General features: G+C 41.9%; 1 protein-coding gene across 1 annotated transcript; it reads right to left on the bottom strand.

Moving 5' to 3' along the window:
* Positions 1-10: 10 nt before the first annotated feature.
* b9d1 (B9 protein domain 1) lies at positions 11-4,087 on the bottom strand. Its single transcript, XM_061712529.1, has 7 exons — positions 3,919-4,087; positions 3,597-3,665; positions 2,564-2,672; positions 2,350-2,446; positions 1,409-1,471; positions 789-856; positions 11-282 (listed from the first exon to the last, which is right to left on the bottom strand). Exons 1-7 carry the CDS (start codon positions 3,979-3,981, stop codon positions 155-157), a joined length of 597 nt encoding a protein of 198 aa, XP_061568513.1. The 5' UTR covers positions 3,982-4,087; the 3' UTR covers positions 11-154.
* Between the last annotated feature and the right edge of the window lie 15,599 nt (positions 4,088-19,686).

Raw genomic sequence — 19,686 nt, 5'->3', positions numbered from 1 at the left:
CAAACACAAGTATGATCTAACTTTTAATTAAAAAATATAGTACAAAATATAAATGAAACATACAAATGAACACAATTCAGTTTTTCAGTATGGCATTGAAGTGTTGAGTTGTTTTGGCGGACCTCAGGTTTCCCTGAAGCTATGGAAACGGAACTTATGGTTGCTCCTCCGCGGCTGCAGACTGGATGTTTGACGGTCCCGCGTCGTAGCCGAGCTTCTTCATGTCTTTAGTCATGATGTGAAAGGAGACGGTGACGAAGCCTTGGGAACGAACCCTCGTCACTGTGACACAAAGATGCAAGACATTAAACGTTTAAGCTTAATTGTCTACATACATTTTTAGGCTAAACATATTTGATCTGTGGTTGCAAAGTTAGAGAAATATAGATAGCCAGCAAACTAGATGTGTTAGATGTGAGTTAGCTGAGACTTCTGCCATCTCTGAGTTGGAGGTCGTTACCATGGTTATCCTGGCTCATTACTGTGATGCTGCATCTGTCAGTTGATCAATGCTCATTTGTTCAGCTAGTCTGTTTCTATTTATTCTTGTATAATTGTCATAAATGTTTAATTATAGTAAATGCACAGTAACTTTCAGTTAAATACTATGAAAAGTTTACAAACTGGAAAATTTCTGAACTTCCCCAGCTCAACTTCCCATGGAAAATGACTGGAAAGCCTCTTGTAGTCTCTTATAATACAATTGTGAGAAGAGAAGCACAGTTTTTCTCTTCAATGTGGCCCGTGTTTGCAAGTTAGAATTAGAAATCCACAGATCCTCCACTGACCTTCTCTGCCTTCACCCTGCGCCACGACTTTAGGGTCTGTGTACTCTGGCCGCCGCCCCAAAAGCCACCTGATCAGGAGACAGAAAAGCAAATGTAAAACTGCACTGAGGCTGCAGGTAAACTGTTGTCCTTGAGTTCTGTATGCAGTTCCCATTCTTTTTTTTTTTTTTTTCAAACATCAATTTGCTTCAGTTCCTGACCCTCAGTCAAATATGTGACTATTACCAAGATCTGAAATCATTAACCTTTGTACGTATCTGCCAACATCCCAGTGAAAGTTTCCAAACGAATCCTGAAAGACTTGTGAGTCATGTTCTGTGATAAAAGCTGTTGTTTGTGTGAATCCAAAGTAAAACACTGTTTGGTTGTTTTTTTTTTTGTATGTTAAGAATCTAAATAAACTATAATTACATTTGAACACGTTTCCACACACTGACAGTAGCAGGTAACTAAATAGGGGAGGATGTTCAGCAACAGAGCCTTAAACTGTATGTTCAGTCAGAGATGCACACATGCAGAGGAACAGTAAATATATTTAACGATCCTCTGAGATCAGCTGCTTCCCCTGCAGGCACAACTCGTCACCCTCGGCACCAAAGCTGCTGGGAAACAGATCTCACCCTGTGAACTTCTGGAGTCCCCACGTGGGCTCGGGAACAAACATTGGGATGGTTCTTGTGTGTCTGAAGGAGTAAGAATGAAGTGAAAACAATAAACATCATGCTCCAATTTTATGTAAGTTTATCAAATAAAAAAAACAAGCAGTATCCACGAGATTTCTATGATGGAGGTAATCAGTACTCGAGTTGAGGGGGAATGGCATCCCCCCTGAAATAAAAACGGTCAAAATCATCCCCCCTGTAAAACTGCCATCCCTCCTTTCCATCTCTTATGTAATTTCATCAATGAATGTGGTTTTACTGGTATTTCAACATTTAGTCATCACCAGAAAAATAACACCAGAAAAATAACTTATTTGACAATTTTCACCTGTTTCAAGTAAATTTTCACTTGAAATAAGTAGGAAAATCTAAATAAAATATATAATATAAAAATTAAGAACAGTATTAGAAAAGGTATAAGAAGTTTAAAAAATGAAAGATAAATAAAAAAAAATTATAAAAATAGAAAAATTAAAAAATATTAATTAAAGAAATAAAGGGTTGAATAATAGGATAAAAAAATATAAAATTATAAAAAAAGATTATTAAATAAATAAATTTTTTAATTTTATTTAAATATTAATAAAAATTAATATATTTATAAATTTAAAATATATATAAATTTAAATTAGTAAATAAGTGTTTCAGAAATACTGTTCTTTATTTGTGTGTTGATGTATTTGATGTAAGCCCAGTGGATATTTAAAGCTTACAGAAGGCTGCATTTAACTGCTGCTATGTCATTCCTGCAGTGTTTCTGCAGGTGTTTTGGTCACTGCTATTATTTGTAATATATTATATCATTTGTAATCAGCACAAATTATCTGTCCCCATATGATAAAATCCACCATCCCCCCTGATTTTTTTTTTACAACTCGAGTACTGGAGGTAATACTCACTGTCCGGCTGTGATGGGGATGTGTGTTGCTCCGTAGCCTCTGACCACGTCGTTGCCAAACACATCTGGTCCGTACACACTCACCACCAGCTGAGGCCCTGGGAAACAAATAAGCACTTGCTGGGTTTATAACTTTTACAATAGTGCCCAATATTTCAATATTTCCTCCTCATGTTGAAAACTGGGTTGTTTTTGTGTATGTGTGAAAGCCTTACATCCAGATGGATTTGTGCTTTTAAATGTTATTTCCAATGGAAAGTTCCATATTAACCTCTGTGAATGACTGCTTTTACAGGTTATCTGGGTGATGCCCTCTTCTAACCCCTGAAAAACACAAACACACAAGACCTGAAATGAATTAGACAATTAAGATCAGCTTTCTTTCATATGTTGATGCATGCATTATGCCTGCTCTACACGGATTGGTCGGTGTGTTCAGCTAATCCTGAGTAGTAATGCACCATTATCACCAGTACTCGAGTTGTAAAAAAAAAAATCAGGATGGTGGATTTTATCATATGGGGACAGATAATTTGTAATGATTACAAATGATATAATATATTACAAATAATAGCACTGACCAAAACACCTGCAGAAATACTGCAGGAATGACATAGCAGCAGTTAAATGCAGCCTTCTGTAAGATTTAAATATCCACTGGGATTACATCTAATACATCAAAACACAACAATAAAAAACAGTTTTCTGAACTTATCAATATGACTCTGTCCTTCACAGGATAAGTAAAATGGTTCACTGCAAAAACTCAAAATCTTAACAAGAATATTTGTCTTATTTCTAGTTAAAATGTCTCATTTTAGTAAAAAAATCTCATTACACTTAAAACAAGACTCATCACTGAAAAAAAAAAAAACAATTTTCACCGGTTTCAAGTAGATTTTCACTTGAAATAAGTAGAAAAATCTGCCATTTTTTGCTTTTAATAAGAAGATAAATCTTGTCCCACTGGCAGATTTTCCTAGTTATTTCAAGTGAAAATTGACTTGAAACAGGTGAAAATTGTCAAATAAGTTATTTTTCTGGTGATGACTCTAAATGTTGAAATAGCAGTAAAACCACATTCATTGATGAAATGACATAAGGGATGGCAGTTTTACAGGGGGGATGATTTGGACCGTTTTTATTTCAGGAGGGATGCCTCCCCCCTCATCCCCCCTCATACCCCCTCAACTCCAGTACTGATTATCACTGATCTGACTGGATGAGTGTCCCAGTAAAACCACTTACCGTGGTGGGCGCCCAGTCGTGACCGTACACGTAGCAATATTTGCAGTACAAGCTGTCATACTCTGGAAACTGTGACGAAATAAACACGTTACAGAACAATGAGACAAACCAACACACCAAAATGAGACAAATCAACGCGGAAGGTTGTAGCCTGAAGCCTGAATTACGGTTCCGCGTTAAATCGACGCAGAGCCTACGGCGTAAGTTACGCGGCGACGCGTACCCTACGGCGTAGGCTCTGCGTTGGTGTGACGCGGAACCATAAATCAGCCTTGAGAAGCGCTAATATCCGCTGAAAAGCTAAGCTCAGCCAATTACTCACGTTTGCTCCCTCGATCTGTCCGTTCACCGTCACGAGAAACACGGACGGGTTTCTCGAAGCCATTGCGGCTTAGGTTAGGAAATATTTTTTCCAACCGTTTTTCCTTAAAGAGTCATTCAATCCTCGTAGGAAGTCTGCTAGCGAGAGTCCATCTGATATTTGTACGAGCTCGTTGCCACGGCAACGCCCGGTCCTCCCTACGGAAGCCTGGTTTGGTCAAACTGAGCGAGAGGGAAACAGTTCCGAAACAAACCACAAGAGGGAGACACTGCACTAAAAGCAAATCCAATTGCTTCTGTTTTTATGTATTTCATACAGGAGAAATTGTTTTGCATATTTGCATGTATTATTGATATATAATCATATAATATAATATATGATTGTAGATTACATAATAATATATTATTGTAGTAATATAATACTAAATTAAATTATTATAAATTTCCCTTTGGTGATTGATAAAGTAATTTTGACTTTATTATTATTATTATTATTATTATTATTATTATTATTATTATTATTATTATTATTATTATTATTATTATTATTATTATAAGATTACAACTTTATATTGTTATTATTATTTAAGAATCTTCTTTTTCTTTAATCTTTTTATTTTGTTGTATATTGTATATGTTGTTGGATAAAGATTTGTAATTTTATTTGGTAGGCTCTCTTTTCTGCCATATGAAGTGCCACGCTGGCTGGAGCTGACTCCACTTAACTTTAATTAATCCAAAAATTGACAAACTGCTGTTAAGTCAAAATGGACACTACGGCAGCTCTGCAGATATTTCGGAGTTCGACTGGAGGCAAAGCCCACTTTAGGCAGTTTCCACTAGCAGGAGTTCAGGGTCAATTTGCCAGACAGGAACCTCTAATGGCCCTTTTCCACTAGTACCTACTCAGCGCGCTTCTACCCGCCACGCCCCCGTCTTGCGCTTTTCCACTACGGGCCGAGGCGGGTGGAGCCGTGCCAAGCAGATACTTTTTCTGTACCTAGGCTGCCGAGGTTCTGAGCGTGCTGAACCGGCCATGTATCTGACGTCATCACACTACAGGCCACCGATTGGTCGGGGGGCGGGGCCGTGAGTAGTTTGAATCAGGAAGCGGGGAGTCAGCGCGAGAGCGACTCGCGGCGATTTTATTATACAGCGCAAACGTCTGTTTGGTGATCCAACTCTGAGGTGCAGATGTCCATAAACCTGGTGGCTGACGAGACAATTAAAAAAGGGATGTAGACGGGCGATAAGGAACGATCAGATCCACAGGAGCTCTGTTTTACTCTCAGCCGCTCGCGGCTCCAGCTGATTTCTCATCTGCGCCGACACAAACAAAGGGGTTGAGCAATCGAGTACGTCACCGCAGCTTCACCCCAACCCGCCCACTTCTCACCTGGGTATGGAAAAACAAACGAGGACAAAGCGGGTGGAGCCGGGACGAGGCGTGACGAGCCGTCCCGAGGCGAGTCGGGCTGAGTAGGTACTAGTGGAAAAGCGCCTTAACAGGGCCGACCATTTCCTCGCCCCCTTCAGCCGGCGTGTTTCCATTACAGTGTAGCGCCACACGAGAACCTTTGACTGAAAAAATAGCGCCGCCGGCCACCAGGTGACGGTAATGTAAACATTTTGCTGTTCGACAATGGCCAGTAGCATAAAAGGAGACGAAAAAGAAGAATGCAACAGAAGAATAAAGAGAAGAAACGCTTAAACATAGAATACTACTTGCTTTTTTTTTTAAACATTCACCGCGGTCGTGGCGATTGAGATTAAAAGAAACCCCCGCTGGACTTCTATATTGGTGCAATATGCCAACCAATCCTAATAGTTTATTTTTCAAGTACTCTGTATCTGCATCAACCCGGAACTTCCGCTAGTGGAAACGACCCTATTGAGATGCAGTGGGCACGTTCCCGTCAGCTCGCTGAGCCACATGGCTGCATGTACACAGAAAGACAGGGTTCAAAACCCGTCTTCAGATACCAACGAGTCGGAGTCACTCTGATGAAGGCGGAAGTAATCACCGAAACATCAGGTGTTTAAAAACCTAAATATTCTTGTCCGACGAAAAAGAATCAGCAAGTTATATGGTATATATGTATAGTGAAAATCTCAACGTTCCTGTGTTCGCTAAGGACAGAAGGGAGTTCATGTGGAGAAAAAATATTCTTATCAGCTTTTTGCACTGCCAGCCAGAAAGGGTGATATACTGGTGTAGACTCGCAGTCAGTCCCGATAACACTGGCATATTTAAATTAAGGCAACCATTAAAGCAACTATTTAAATAAAAGCTCTTGGTTCTTGAAGATGTTTGGTCGTCCACCTAGAAAGCACCATCAGCTGAAACTGACCCATTGGGGAGTTTCGTTTCAAAACATTTTCATAAGTTGTTGGTGTCATGGAAATCACTGATCCTCCTGTAGGTCATCAGATCTTTTGTCCACTGTAAGGAGAGGAACACGATAAGAAATTCAAAACTGCAATGGTTGGTGAAAACCTAGGCGTCATCCTCTGTTGAAAGATTTTCCCTTAAGGACCTCTTTTACTCTTCTTTCAAACCCCCTGTCTTCTCTGTCCAAAGTTTACACACTATTGTCCTCAAAAGAGTGTCCCTTAAGCTTGAGATGCAGGTGGGCCACTCCTTGCCAGTCGGTTTGCATTCGAAAAGAACATCTTCAAGAACCAAGAAAAAGAAGTTCACATGCCTCGATTCATGTCTTTGTCTGCAATCAGGAATTAGAATGAGTGACGTGCAGAGAGGATGGGTGTATTGATGTCAGATCTGGTAGCTCTGTTAGTCTCAGTTATGCAGCACAAACCTAACTACTGCAACCCACAGAGCCTCGCCCACATCACAAATCCTATTTAGTTTACACAAAACAGAACACAGCATCTGAAAAGTCCCTAACATATTCAATTAAACATTTTATTCAAACTCAAAATAACTTTATTAATCCCTGAATGGTAATTCATTGTTGCAGTAGTCATGATTTAAGTCTCTTCAAAGGTTTATCTCTGCGCAGGAAGGATCTCCTGGAGCCGTCTGTGTTGCAGCGGATGTGAAGAAACCTCTGACTGAAGCCACCCCGTTGCTGAATCACTGTGTTGTGAAGAGGATGATCAGGGTTGTCCATGATCTTCTTCAAGTGCCACTCTTTATTCTAGCTCATATTCAAATGGCTCTTCCGACCAGGACTTGTTTGCGTCCGTACAAGAGAAATCTCCCTTCTCTTTTTTTAATCCTGCTACTTCCTTCTTTAATCCATCCTTTTCTGGACACATAATTTTTTCAAGCCCTTCACATGCACTGTGGTTGAAATATTAGCCTTTTCTATTTGATTAACTAAATCTGCTGATGGAAATATTAACCTTGGCCCGGGAACAGAGTGTGCAAACTAATATATTGTCTCTGAAAGATTAGCTCTGGTGTCACAATGACCTGTTTATCAGAATCTGAATGGTTAGTCATCATTTTGTGGCGTTCAAAATTGCTATGCACCTTATCATTCTCTGTCATTCCTGCATCAAGACGCTTATGCGTGTTCTGGCCCGCTTGCATGGAACTGATTAATGAAATCTACTGAAACTTGGATCATCCCTCAAGTCTTTATTTCTGATAACTTAAATGCATTCAGTTTCAGTCCGGATAGTTTCAAAGTTTATTTAGACACTACATTAAGCAGTGTAAATACACCGGGTTTAGCAGAAATGCTAGTTTCCACCCGCAGTCCCCACAAACAACCAGACACACTCACACTCACACTCACACCTACGGGCAATTTAGAATGATCAATTTACCTAGTATGCATGTTTTTGGACTGTGGGAGGAAACCCACGCAAGCACGGGGAGAACATGCAAACTCCACACAGAAAGACCCTGCTGGGCCTGGGAGTCGAACCGGGAACCTTCTTGCTGTGAGGCAACAGTGCTAACCACTAAGCCACTTTCTTTTTTTTTTTTTTTTTTTTTTTTGAGGCGTGTGTGTTTACATCAATGTTATGGGCTGGTTATAAAGATATATCTAGTTTAAATAAAAAATTTAATGTATAGATGATCTCGGATGATGCCGGTGTAGTGCGCATGTGTAACCCATATTTGCGTAGAGTAAGAGTTGGCGAGTGAGGAGGAGAGGAAAGGAGTGAAGCCTGAATTATGGTTAAGCGTTAAATCGACGCAGAGTCTACGCCGTAGGGTACGGCGTAATGTACACGGCGACTCGCGTCGTACGGTGCGCGTCGCCGCGTACCATACGCCGTAGGCTCTGCGTTGGTGTAACGCGGACCCATAAATCAGGCTTCAGAGTTGAACTGTTGTCAGGAATTAATTAATGACTTTGCCCAGCGGAAGGCCCGGAAAGTCAAACTGTAATGGTAAGTAATGCCCTTTATTATTAATATTTGTTATAGTGATCGTCTATCACTAGTTGGTTTGTGTTTATGCGTGTTTATGATGTTTTTATTTGTGGTGTGCCGTCGTGCCACCAAATTTCAATCTGTGCGCTGTGTGGGTTTATTCTCAGCTGTTGCACTGCCGGTGTTCTGTCGCACACCGGCGCACTGTGTGCGTTATGCTGTTGGTTATATGTGCTTTTTGTTGTGTTTATGCGCTATGATTGTTTTTATGTGGTGTTCTGCTGTGTCACCAAATTGCAATGTGCTTGTGTTATTGATGTGGATTTTTTTTTAAACATATCTGCGCTGTGGTTGTGTTAAGAGTTAAAGCTGTCAGTAGTGCCCGTTGTCATTTGAATGGTGATGCATCTGCTGATAGATTGCGTCAATCACAGCGTGTCTGTTTTGCATTGTGATGGGCAGGGCCCGGTTTAATGATCTTGCATCGGGGCCCGGTGCTGAGTTGTTTCGCCACTACTACTACTACTACTACTACTACTACTACTACTACTACTACTACTACTACTACTACTACTACTACTACTATAGTAGGATAGAGCATGGATAAGTGCTGGTTAGACTGATGTAAGTCCAGGTGGACACAGATGCTGCCATGCTAGTGATAGATTTATTTTGTGTGTGTTCCCTTCCCACCCTACAACAGTTCCCTTATACAGCAAAACTAGGTCTTAAATTCACCATCTTAATATCATCTTGTCATAAGTGCATGCAGCTTACTCAGTGCTGAGTTGTGCAAAGAGACACATTTTCTAAGTAATTCTGATGAGCAGAGACGTTTACTAGATGCAGAAGTGCTCCTTAAAGAGCCAAGTCTTTAGCTTGGTCTTAAAAGTAGGTACAGACTCTGCAGATCAGACAGAGTTTGGCAGGTCGTTCCAGCATCGGGGAACAATGGAGGAGAAGATTCTGGCTACTGATTTGGTGGTGGAAGCACCAGACGTCTTTGACTGGCTGAGCGGAGCTGTCGAGAGGGAGTGTAGCTCTGGATGAAGCCGTGAAGCTAGGCAGGAGCCGTTTGGGTAATTGTTTGGTAAAATGCTCTGCAGGATATCGGTAGGAACAGGATCAAAAGGACAGGTTGTTGGTTTTGAGTCGACTAGAAGTTTAGAGACTTCGTCCTCATTTAGAGCAGAGAGAGGTGCCAGTAGCCGGTTGGGGTGGGCTACTTTTCAGTAAAGTAATGGCACTTTTCCACTAGTACCTACTCAGCTCTACTCATCTCAGTTCAACTCAACTCAACTTGGCCTGGTTTATTTTCCATGACAATTCAGCATCTGGAGCAGAAGTGGGCGGGTTGGAGCGAAGCTGCTGTGACATATTTGATTGTGTGATCTAAACAAAGACTACAACAATCAGATGTAAAACCTGGAGGAGATGATATATGTGCTGCTGGGTCTGTGGCTTGTGTTCGATATCAAGTTAAAAAATGAGAGTGAGAAAAGCTTCAAGCAGCAACTCTTTTTAATTTTTTTTTGTTTGAAAAAACTGAAAAGTCCGTTGGGAGCCGCAAGCAGGTATGAAGTGACAGAGCTCCTGGTGGATCTGGTCCTTCTGTATCGCCCGTCTAGATCCATTTTTAATTCTCTCCTCAGACACCAGGTTTATGAACATCTGCACCTCAGAGTTGAATCACCAAACAGACTTTTGCGTTCCTGTTGCCTGTCGAATAAAATGAACAAGAAGCTCTTTCTTCTTCTCTTTCGCTCTTTCTCTGATGTCACATCCTGACTCAGACGTCTGACTCCCAACCCTCCGACCAATCAGTGGTGTGTAGTGTGATGACGTCAGATACAGCCCGACTCAGCCGCTTAGAACCTCTGCAGAGTAGTTACAGAAAAAGTATCTACTCGGCACGTTAGACCCCTAGTGGAAAAGCGCAAAACTGAGTGGGGGCGAGTCGAATCGGGCTGAGTAGGTACTAATGTAAAAGCGCATAAGAAGCAAACTCTTCTGCTGCTGAGCAGGTGGTGGAGAGAGAAGAGAGTTAAATGCCACGAACAGCTGTCGGGTGTTGGGAGCATTTTGGAATTTGTTCTGGTAAAAGGATACCTTGACAGCCTTTAAGCTGGATGGGAAAAATTAAATATTTGTCGGTACTCAGACAAGTCAGTGTACTCTTTAGATTTGCACCACTTTCTTTCTGCTGCCCTGAGTCCAGCTCTGTGGTCCCTCAGAACCTGGACTAGGAGGTTTCTGTCCAACTGGTTTGGACACCAGAGGACGGAGTTTATCCAGAGAGGAGGCGAGTGAGGTATCTATTTATCCCTCCTTTTCATCCTCCCAATCACTTCTCCTCCTTCCTCTCAACATTCTTATCGTTTCTCCATGTCCTACATTCCACCTCCACCTTGCCAACACCTTATTGGCCCTTTTGGCTCCAGAATCCAGCCTGTTTGCCTGTTCTCATATTAAGTTGCCAGTGGTAGCGCCCCTGTCTATTTAACTTCACTTTCTCCCCTTATTCTTTCTGCTAAAGATCCAATTTTGAGTCATATAGCTTAAAAGTAGGGTAGGTCCTTCTTGTGTATTCATGCTGGGGCATGTTATTTTGTTGTGACAAGTGAAAGTAGGCAGATTGTTGATATTTAGTTCAAATACGAATAGATGGGATGCCATCGGGAAATCACATACCTTCCCTTAACAAAGCAATGCCCTTTTTAAGTTCCTGCAGGCTGGCCAGTCCAAGGGGTAACTTAATTCACATGGGATCTCAGTTTGTAGTGTTTTACACAATATGAGTACAAATATGAACGGCTCAAACACACCTCACTTGCATTGTCACTGAAAACTGGCTTGATATGGCTTGATAAGAGCTGGGTGCACATCATGATTGAGCTGAAAGCCCACATGAAATCATGAACACGGAAACAACCTTCTTCTACTATTTAATGACCTTCATGGGTCCTCACATGATTGAAAGTGGCACTTTATTTTTCTTTCATGTGAAGAGATTTTTTAAAAGTCTCCACTGCCAGTGATATTATAGAGAATTGTCTCTCTGAAGAGCCCTTCTCAGGCATCCCATGGGCGAGCATGACTCACCAGCAACACGAGTGGTAAGTATTCATGGTTTTTTTTGGTGGTCTTTTTTTTTTTTTTCAAAGGAAAAACCTTATTCACACTGTAAAATAATGGTCACAGTTTTATGGATGATGAATATGGCGCTGAAAGACATACTCATGTATATTTTTAAATGGACGGGAAAAAAGGTCTCAAGCTGTGGTACACGGTCTGTCCGGTTTACAAAAAGAGGTGCGGATGGCGGAAAGGTATGCAAAGAGACATAAACAAGGAAAAAGCCACAGGCAAAAATGGAGACTAATTAATAAAGAAGTGAGGCAGAGAGCTAATCGAAAATGGGGTGGAAGAGTGTACAAGGTGGGAGGAGATAAGCTGATGAGTAAACATTGAGTGAATTAGAAATAACTGAGGAGAGGCTGCAAACTAAATCTCTTAGTTAGTTAGAAGATTGACAGCAATTCTAATTATTATAAAAGGGCCTGAACATCTGCAGGGTCTCCCACACTGGCTTTGCTTAAAATATCCTTTTAGCGTACGTATGGGTGCTTTTCTGCAAGGTTTGATGTACCTATGAGGGTCAGGCGCCATCATTAATAGTTGGAGAAAAGAACAGGTATTGCCAATCACGTTAATGATTCGCTGTAGGTGATATAGTTAATGATCGACTACTTCCTCACATTGGGGAAAAAAAGAAAAAACTCAGTTTCAATATTTTGAGAAACACCTGCACTTTTAGCCCAGAAGATGAAGTGGTTAAGTAGTTAAGCCATCTTTAAATGTAATATTTACACGTGACATTTTAAAATACGTTCTTGGAGAAAAAAAAAAGAAGAAGCTTTCTGAATTCTTAATAGGGGTTGACCTTCAGACATCTCATGTAGCTTGAAGCACAGCCCTCACCCTGACATTCAGGCAGACTCCAAACACTTATCAGGGCAATCACAGCCTTTAAATCTGAGTCATTTTTAAATGCTAAATGTTTATTAGCCCTTCCACCTCAAATGTTATCTCTGTCTGGCTTTGAAAGGCTGGTCAATTTGCGATATATTTAACTACTTACAAACATTTTATCCATCAGAAATGCTTGCTAGTGAAAGTGAGGAAGAGAGAGAAGGTGGGAGAATGGTGTGGTTTGAAGGATTACAGGAATCATGAGCATTTTACTGCTGCTGACGCCATCGTCACACATCTGCTGCCAAGTTTGAGGCTACAGTCAAGTTAGGATCCCTCCTTTACTCCTATTTGTGTGCATTAGGCAAGAACAGAACAGAAACAACAGATAAACAAAACTATGGGATTCTATATTCAACAAAATTAAACAAATGTCATGTGGGAAATACCAAAGACCTCCTTATTCCTTCCATAGAGATGAAGAAGGTCCATTGCAATAAAGTGATAATAATCATCAGTCTTTGATGAATTAATCAGCAGCAGTGAGTATCCCTGTAAAAGCAGGATCATTTGGTAATTTTCCAGAGCGGGGCCTTCAATTTTGTGTTAACATAATGGTAATAGGGAAAGACATAAGCAGCGGTCATAAAGAAGTAATTATTGCTGCATGTCAGTCTGTAAAAGCTTATAAAATAATTTACAAACTATTTGGAATTCAATATTCTACAATGAGAAAGATCATGTGGACATCCCAGTAAATGTACATCAATGCTCAGAGAAATACAAACAACAAACAAACAAGAAAAAAAGGCTTCCCTGAGTATGATTAAAGGGAAGGTACATAATTGCACAATTACTAGAAAACAATTTTAAACAAGTTCCTTTGCACAGATAAGACCAACGTGGAGTTGTCAATATGCTGAGTGATCATCATGCCCTGGATCAAACATGCCCGGTGCCATGTTTGATTATTACAAAAACTTTGAGCAGAAACATCTCATGGTGGTTGAGGGCTGATAGTTAGGCTGGGTTGTTTTGCAGCCCTTTCAGTCACTGAGCCAGTCATGAGTTTCTCTGGATTATTTTCCCAAACAGCCAAAGTTTGGTCAAAACTGGGTTATCCAACATGACAATGATCTGATGCCTTCCTGCAGATTTATGCCAGAAAAAAGACCTAATCCAAGTCCAGACCTCAAAACAATTGAAATCCTGTGGCATTAATTTATGAGCTGTGCATAAACAAATCCCCAAAAGGCTAAAGGGGGCTATAAAAGCTTTTGAAACATCGGGGTACTTAGTATTGCTCACATGTTTTTTTTGTTTATATATTTCACTGTACTACAATTTTGTTAAATGATGCCAAGTTGAATAGTTATATTTTGTTGTTCATCTAGGTTGTATTTGCCTAATACCAAACTTCACTACGATCAGTTGTTTTTTACATGTAAAACATAGAAGGGGTGCTGACTTTTGCATGTGACGGTAAATAGAAATAGGTCAAGCAGATTGTGTTGCTTTGTCCCTTTATTCAAGAGATCCTCATTAATTCCAGACCAGCTGCTCTTGGTGGCTTTCTGAAGACGACTCTGGATGGAGGGTTACCTAATACTGCTGAGACAGTCTGCCTATCTTATAAAAACAGAAGTCCAACTGTCTGTTGCAGCCCTCCACATTCAGTTTAATGAGCTGCTCCCGTGGCTGTCTCCCCCTGAGTCGAGACTCTCTGTCGCCCGCCTCCCTCTGTTTCTGGCTAAACGGCCTGCACAAGTCTTTTGTCTAAGTCATCGTCCCGTGTGTCTAACCTGGTCTGCGCTCCAGCCTGGTTCAATTCTGCAGTTTGCTGCGCTCGTGTGGGTGCTTGTGCATGTGTTTGTGCATGTGTTTGTGTGGTGCGTTCGTGTAGACAAGGGTGTGTCTGTGTGTGGTCCTTCTCTGACCCAGTTTGAGTCCTGTATTCCCTCTGGGAGAGGCACCGAAACGCCACATCATATTTTTAAAACACCCCCACCCTTCTCCTGCGGGCCCCACTCGCTTCGCCTGTCCCCAAATGTCTCTGCGTCTCATATTTGGGAGTCTTATTGGCTCCCAAGGGCCTATCTGTCCATATCAAGCAGGTTTGTTTAGGCTGAAGGCTTCTTTTTCAAATGCTGCCGTATATTTAGTGCATTCCATTCAAGTGAATTGAATTCATTTTCTCTTACGTTAACAATATTACCCCTAAAGAAGTAATTTGCTAATTTGTGAGATATACTTAGTTAGTATCTTCCTGTGTGTTAGACTCAAAGAATACCATACTTATAAATGGAAGTTATTCAGATTGGACTAATGAAAGCACAAATACAACAAGCAGAAGTGAGTGGAACCTCTGTTCAGTGTTACATAAATGTCAAATGATTTAAAATGTATCACTTCTCAGTAGTTATATTCTCTCTAAGTTGAACAGTAGGGTATTTGCTCCTTGGAAAACATTAAAACTTAAGTGACATTGTAAATATTTTAGAACATCGGCCTCATAATGGCAATTTAATTCAGCATGTAGAGCTCTCGGGTTTTAATTGTTTCATCAGCAGCTAGGGGAAGTTGCATGAAGTTACAACCGGTGAGGCACTTCAGCGAGACTCCGAAACATTGTTGGGCGGGGGTTATGGTGTGATGGTGGGGGGAGGTTACTGACTGGATATGCTGCAGGAAGGAGATGGCACTGTTCAGCCATCCCTGTGTCCTCCAGAGTTGTCTGTATGTATCATTTAGGGAGTGGTCATGTTATTGACAGCAGGTTAAGCCAATGACTAGCTGTCCTAACTTTAGTTATCTAGTGCTTATAACTATCATGACTTAGGAACTGTGAAAAAAGGCCAAACAGAGCATTGTAATTCACATCTTTAAAAGAATAGGTTTTGTTGTGCTGTTATTTGTACTAACAGACCACCATGACTGGCTATGAAATAGCGTATCCTTTTGTACTGATTAACTTTGCCTGGACAACCACTGAAACCCAGCAGTGACGAAGCCACAAGGTCTGCGTCATTTCTGAAGTCGCCACTGAAACTACATTTGGGAGGAACCACAGCAGACCTTTTTGCAGGATCACATGGAAATATATGTATTAAAAAAATATTATTGAAAGTGATTAACTGGTTGGTGACAGATGCCTCTGTTCATTTCTATTCCACTAGCAGCCTTAAGTCTCTGCTCTGAAACCCAGTTCCCCCTGCAGACTAGCACTCATCACTGTAACCTCTACTGTCCTTGGTTGAGGAGGGGTCACAGAGTTGAGGGAAGGAAGAGGGTGGTAAGCATAAGTGCAAGGTGCAGGGATAAAAATAAATCAGAAAGTTATTGCCAAAAAAAGGCTGTGCTTTCAGATACCTTAATGAAGCAAGACAAGGGCGAGATGACACAAAACCAACAAACAGCTGCTGAGCTTATCCTTAAGTTGTGCTCATAGTTTTCTGCTTGCGTGTCTGTATTATGTAAAAAAAATTGAGCGTTACAGTTGCAAGTGGGCCACAATTATCACATAACGTTATTGTACATTGTTCATTGCTGTTATACTATATTTTTCACATATTCAGATTTTACTTTCAAACCGCTTGAAAAATATCCCTAATTTTGTGTCAAAAGGTGTCCTTGAGTGCTATGAAAGGCACCTATGAATAAAATGTAGTATTATTAGGATTATTTTTTTTATTTATTTTTTTACCTTGTCTGCACACATATTAATGATTGATACCATGACGGTAGAAACCAAAGGTATATATATGTGCATTATTACTATATTTAATATATATACATATATACCGTATTTTCGCGACCATAAGGCGCACATTTTTTTTTTTTTTTTTTTTTTTTTTAAATGTGCCGGGCGCCTTAAGAAACGGTGCGCCGTGTCTATTACCTGAATTACGGTAATGTGAGGCCGGCCACCATGAGAACGGTAAAGGGAGAAGGGGGCGGGTGAAGCCCCCGTGAGTTGCGACGTGAATGAGACTCCACTGAGCTGTTTAATGCGTGAACAGATGATAAAGACTTTTAAGGATTTGCTTGATGTGTAAAGTGAAATAAAATACAATCAAACTAAGTTTTGCTCCGCTCTATTTAAATAAGCACACGTTAAAGGTTAAAGCCTCGTGATGCGCGCTGCTGCAGCCGACTTCCTGGTTCCCAAAGCGGTCCTATCGACCTGGTTCCCGGCAGCTTTGCGAGCAGAGATTTCTGGGGTCTGTCTCAGGTCAGATCAGCTTCACACTCCGAGATTTGCAGCCAAATCTGTCGGTTACAAACCCGGTACCGGATCCCGACATGCGCAGGTGTGTATTCGCGACGCGACACACACAGATTCTCATGTATGTGGTGCTGGACTGGCGCAGCTGATGGACAGACACCTATGGGGATTTTTAAAAGAAAAACTTTGCATAAGACGTTTCCAGCTGGAGTCATTATAAGGACGAATGAAAAGGGGGGGCTGGATGAAGGGATGATGATCAAGAAGCTGATTCCAGGTCTGGAAATGCGGACTGGCGCAGCTGAATCAGCGGAGCTCGTGTCGGATACAAACCCCGGTACCGGCTCCCCGACAGCGCGTGTGTGAGCGGGTCCAGCGCGGCGGAGCGGAGGAGGACCAGCGCGGCGGTCCCGGGACCCGGTCCAGCGCGAGGGAGCAGACGGGGAGCGGACCCGGTCCAGCGCGGGGGGGGGGGGGGGGGGGGGGGGGGGGCGGAGCGGAGCGGAGCGGAGCGGGACCGGGGACCCGGGACCGCCGCGGTCGGGATCCGCAGCACAACGGGGTATGAAAAGTTTATTTAGTCTTGTGCTTGGCTGCCACGCTGATGGACAGAAACTGCCGGCTATGGTGATTTTTAAAAGAAAGGCGTTGCCTAAACAGACTTTTCCAGCCAGAGTGAAATGAAAAGGGCTGGATGGATGAGGAGATGATCGGGTGGCTGAGACAGGTTTATGTCAAGCGCCCCGGTGGTTTTTTTTAATTCTTTAATGCAGAAACAGAATATGAACCTTTGAAGGGTTTGATTGATGTGAAAAGTGAAATAAAATATCAAACTAAGTTTTGCTTCCGCTCTGTTTTTAGCGCGTGTGTGTTCTGCAGCGCGCGTGTATGCAGCTCCGTCTACAGAGACGGCGCCTTTTGGGTCGGTGCGCCGTATGTGTGTTTTAAAACCAAAAATGACACACAAAACTGAGGGTGCGCCTTTCCACACAGTGCGCCATATGGTCGCGAAAATACGGTATACGCATACATATGCGTACACATACATAAATATACACATACAAACCCAATGATTTTTTTTTTTTTGGGGGGGGGGGTGACATCCACTGCCAATCCAGGAAGCAGGAACACACGGAGACACACGTCAAGCACTGGAAATCTGCAACAAAAAACCACAAACTAAACACGAAACCGGCACGGAGCCAACCAAAACAACAACAGCAATCGACCTAAATCTTGAGATCTGATCGCAGTCTGAGCTAAGCTACTGCTACCTAACCCCAAAGACTACAGAGCAAGCATGCAGGTGAACAAGCCAGTGTGTATGTCTATGTGTGTGTATGCGTGTATGTAATGTAGTATTATTATGATTATCATTTAAAAACCACAACTAAGTCGTGGCAGGTGACAGTGTTCTGACCCGTGCATGACAGCTGTCTCAGGTGGGACACCGATGCCACTTCTTGGCTTGTGTTTTTCCATGAAGGAAATTTGATTGTTGGCTTTTCCACCACTCCGGCGGATCAGTGTCATTGTCGACCTCCACGCTGTTCAGGAAGCTCTAAGCTCCACTTCAGCAACCTCCTCATCTGAGACTTGCTCTTGTCTCGGTCGGGCTGTTAGGTTTAAACACAGCATTACATAAATTCATAATGAGAAAAGACACAGAGACTACCTTGGAATGGGTTTTAGCGAACTCCTGCAGGAGGGGGGAGAGCAGAGGAGTGCAGAGCAACTGCCCTCATTGAGAACTCCTGAGCTTCCCCCAAGATCCTCCCTCTAGAAGATGCTTTTATTAAGAAACTTTGACAGGAATTGATCATATGAGGACAATGCCTAGTAAACAGTAGACAGTAGACATTGGGTAGTGGACAATGGGTGGAAGTGATAACGTATGATTGAGTCCTGACATTACAGTGGTGACCTGTCACAGGACAGTTCAAAACCTAGTAGGTCAGGAAGTGGCTGATGTGGCTTCTGTTAGCCACTCATGTGACAGTTTCACATTGACAAAACAAGTTCAAAGGTTGATTTACCTCACATTTCCCTACTCTTGTCAATTTGAAACTTCAACTAAAATCCGTCCATTAGGCTTAGAATAATAGCCTCATAAACATTTAAGGTCAAACATTTAAGAAATAGCTAGGGCTTATCGCGTAATTATATGTCAAGGGAGAGGCGAAAACCCGATTATATGGGGCAAAATTCCTCTCCGACCCTCCTAGTGAGCGATCACTCTGGCCAAGACACATGAAAGCTTAAAACATTTCACAGTAAACAAAATGAAACAATCTATACTCCAGTGTTATCATAAACAGGTTGTCCTCATTTAGAGTTTGATGGAGTTGTTGGCAATACTGGACTAACTTCCTTAGTCCAGTGGATGGTTGGATGGTTCTTTGGATCATTGCACTTAGACACAGAATGATACACTCAGAACCATACAAGGACAGTAATAATCGAAATCATAATCTAGCCATTATGTCAGTCCAGGGGCCGGAAGTCAGCCAGGACCCAAAAGTGGTCTCCTGCTGAGCGTCTGTCTTCTGACACAACTTTGGCTAACTGACATAATTCGGCTATAGCTTTGGTAACATTAGCTTCAGCACCAGTTTACGAACGTACATCAGTGTAATCATATTACAACACAGCAATGCAAGTAAAGAGTTTAAGGAACAATTCCTAACATGTCAGCATGAGTCCTTAGTGGAAAAGTTTCTTCCATCTCTCGGAGCTCCTCTCCAGTCTGTTGTCGCAAGTCAGTTTGGGCTAGTCATCTTCAGGCTAGCTTTCACTGCAACTGGTGGACGCATGTAGATCGTTCAGCCATCTTTACTGCTGTCGGTGTCCTGATCTAGACCACAAAGGGGCCATCCTGACGGGGTGATGACCATGTTTTTCGTCTCACCAATCAGGATCTGGATCTGGTTTCAGCAGTTCCTGCTTAGAAGAGAGAGAGAGAGAGAGAGAGCAGAAACCAGCAGCCCACAAGAACTTTTGAACATTCTCATGTACATTCCGACTAATGGCCGTCATTCAGGCCATGGCTTTCCTGAGCCTTAATTTAACAGGCCATTAGTTCACTCCAAGAACGAAATCCATATGAACAACTTCAAATGGATAGGTCCTTTCGCGACACTGACCTCTCTTAGGCCTCATATTGCCTTGCATATTGTATCTGCAACATGTCGGAAAGACCCTACAAAAATTTTTTAAAGG

The sequence above is a fragment of the Cololabis saira genome, chromosome 21 (assembly GCF_033807715.1).
Source record: "Cololabis saira isolate AMF1-May2022 chromosome 21, fColSai1.1, whole genome shotgun sequence".
Classification (NCBI taxonomy): domain Eukaryota; kingdom Metazoa; phylum Chordata; class Actinopteri; order Beloniformes; family Belonidae; genus Cololabis; species Cololabis saira.
This window is presented reverse-complemented; position numbering and strand designations above follow the sequence as displayed.

What these genes read in the sequence shown, in the direction of transcription:
- b9d1 (XM_061712529.1), bottom strand. Translation starts at nt 3,981, where the DNA reads ATGGCTTCGAGAAACCCGTCCGTGTTTCTCGTGACGGTGAACGGACAG. An exon ending in GGACTCCAGAAGTTCACAGG is followed by an intron (nt 857 to 1,408) that starts GTGAGATCTGTT and finishes TCTCCTGATCAG; the next exon opens with GTGGCTTTTGGGGCGGCGGC. An exon ending in GCAGGGTGAAGGCAGAGAAG is followed by an intron (nt 283 to 788) that starts GTCAGTGGAGGA and finishes TTTGTGTCACAG; the next exon opens with TGACGAGGGTTCGTTCCCAA.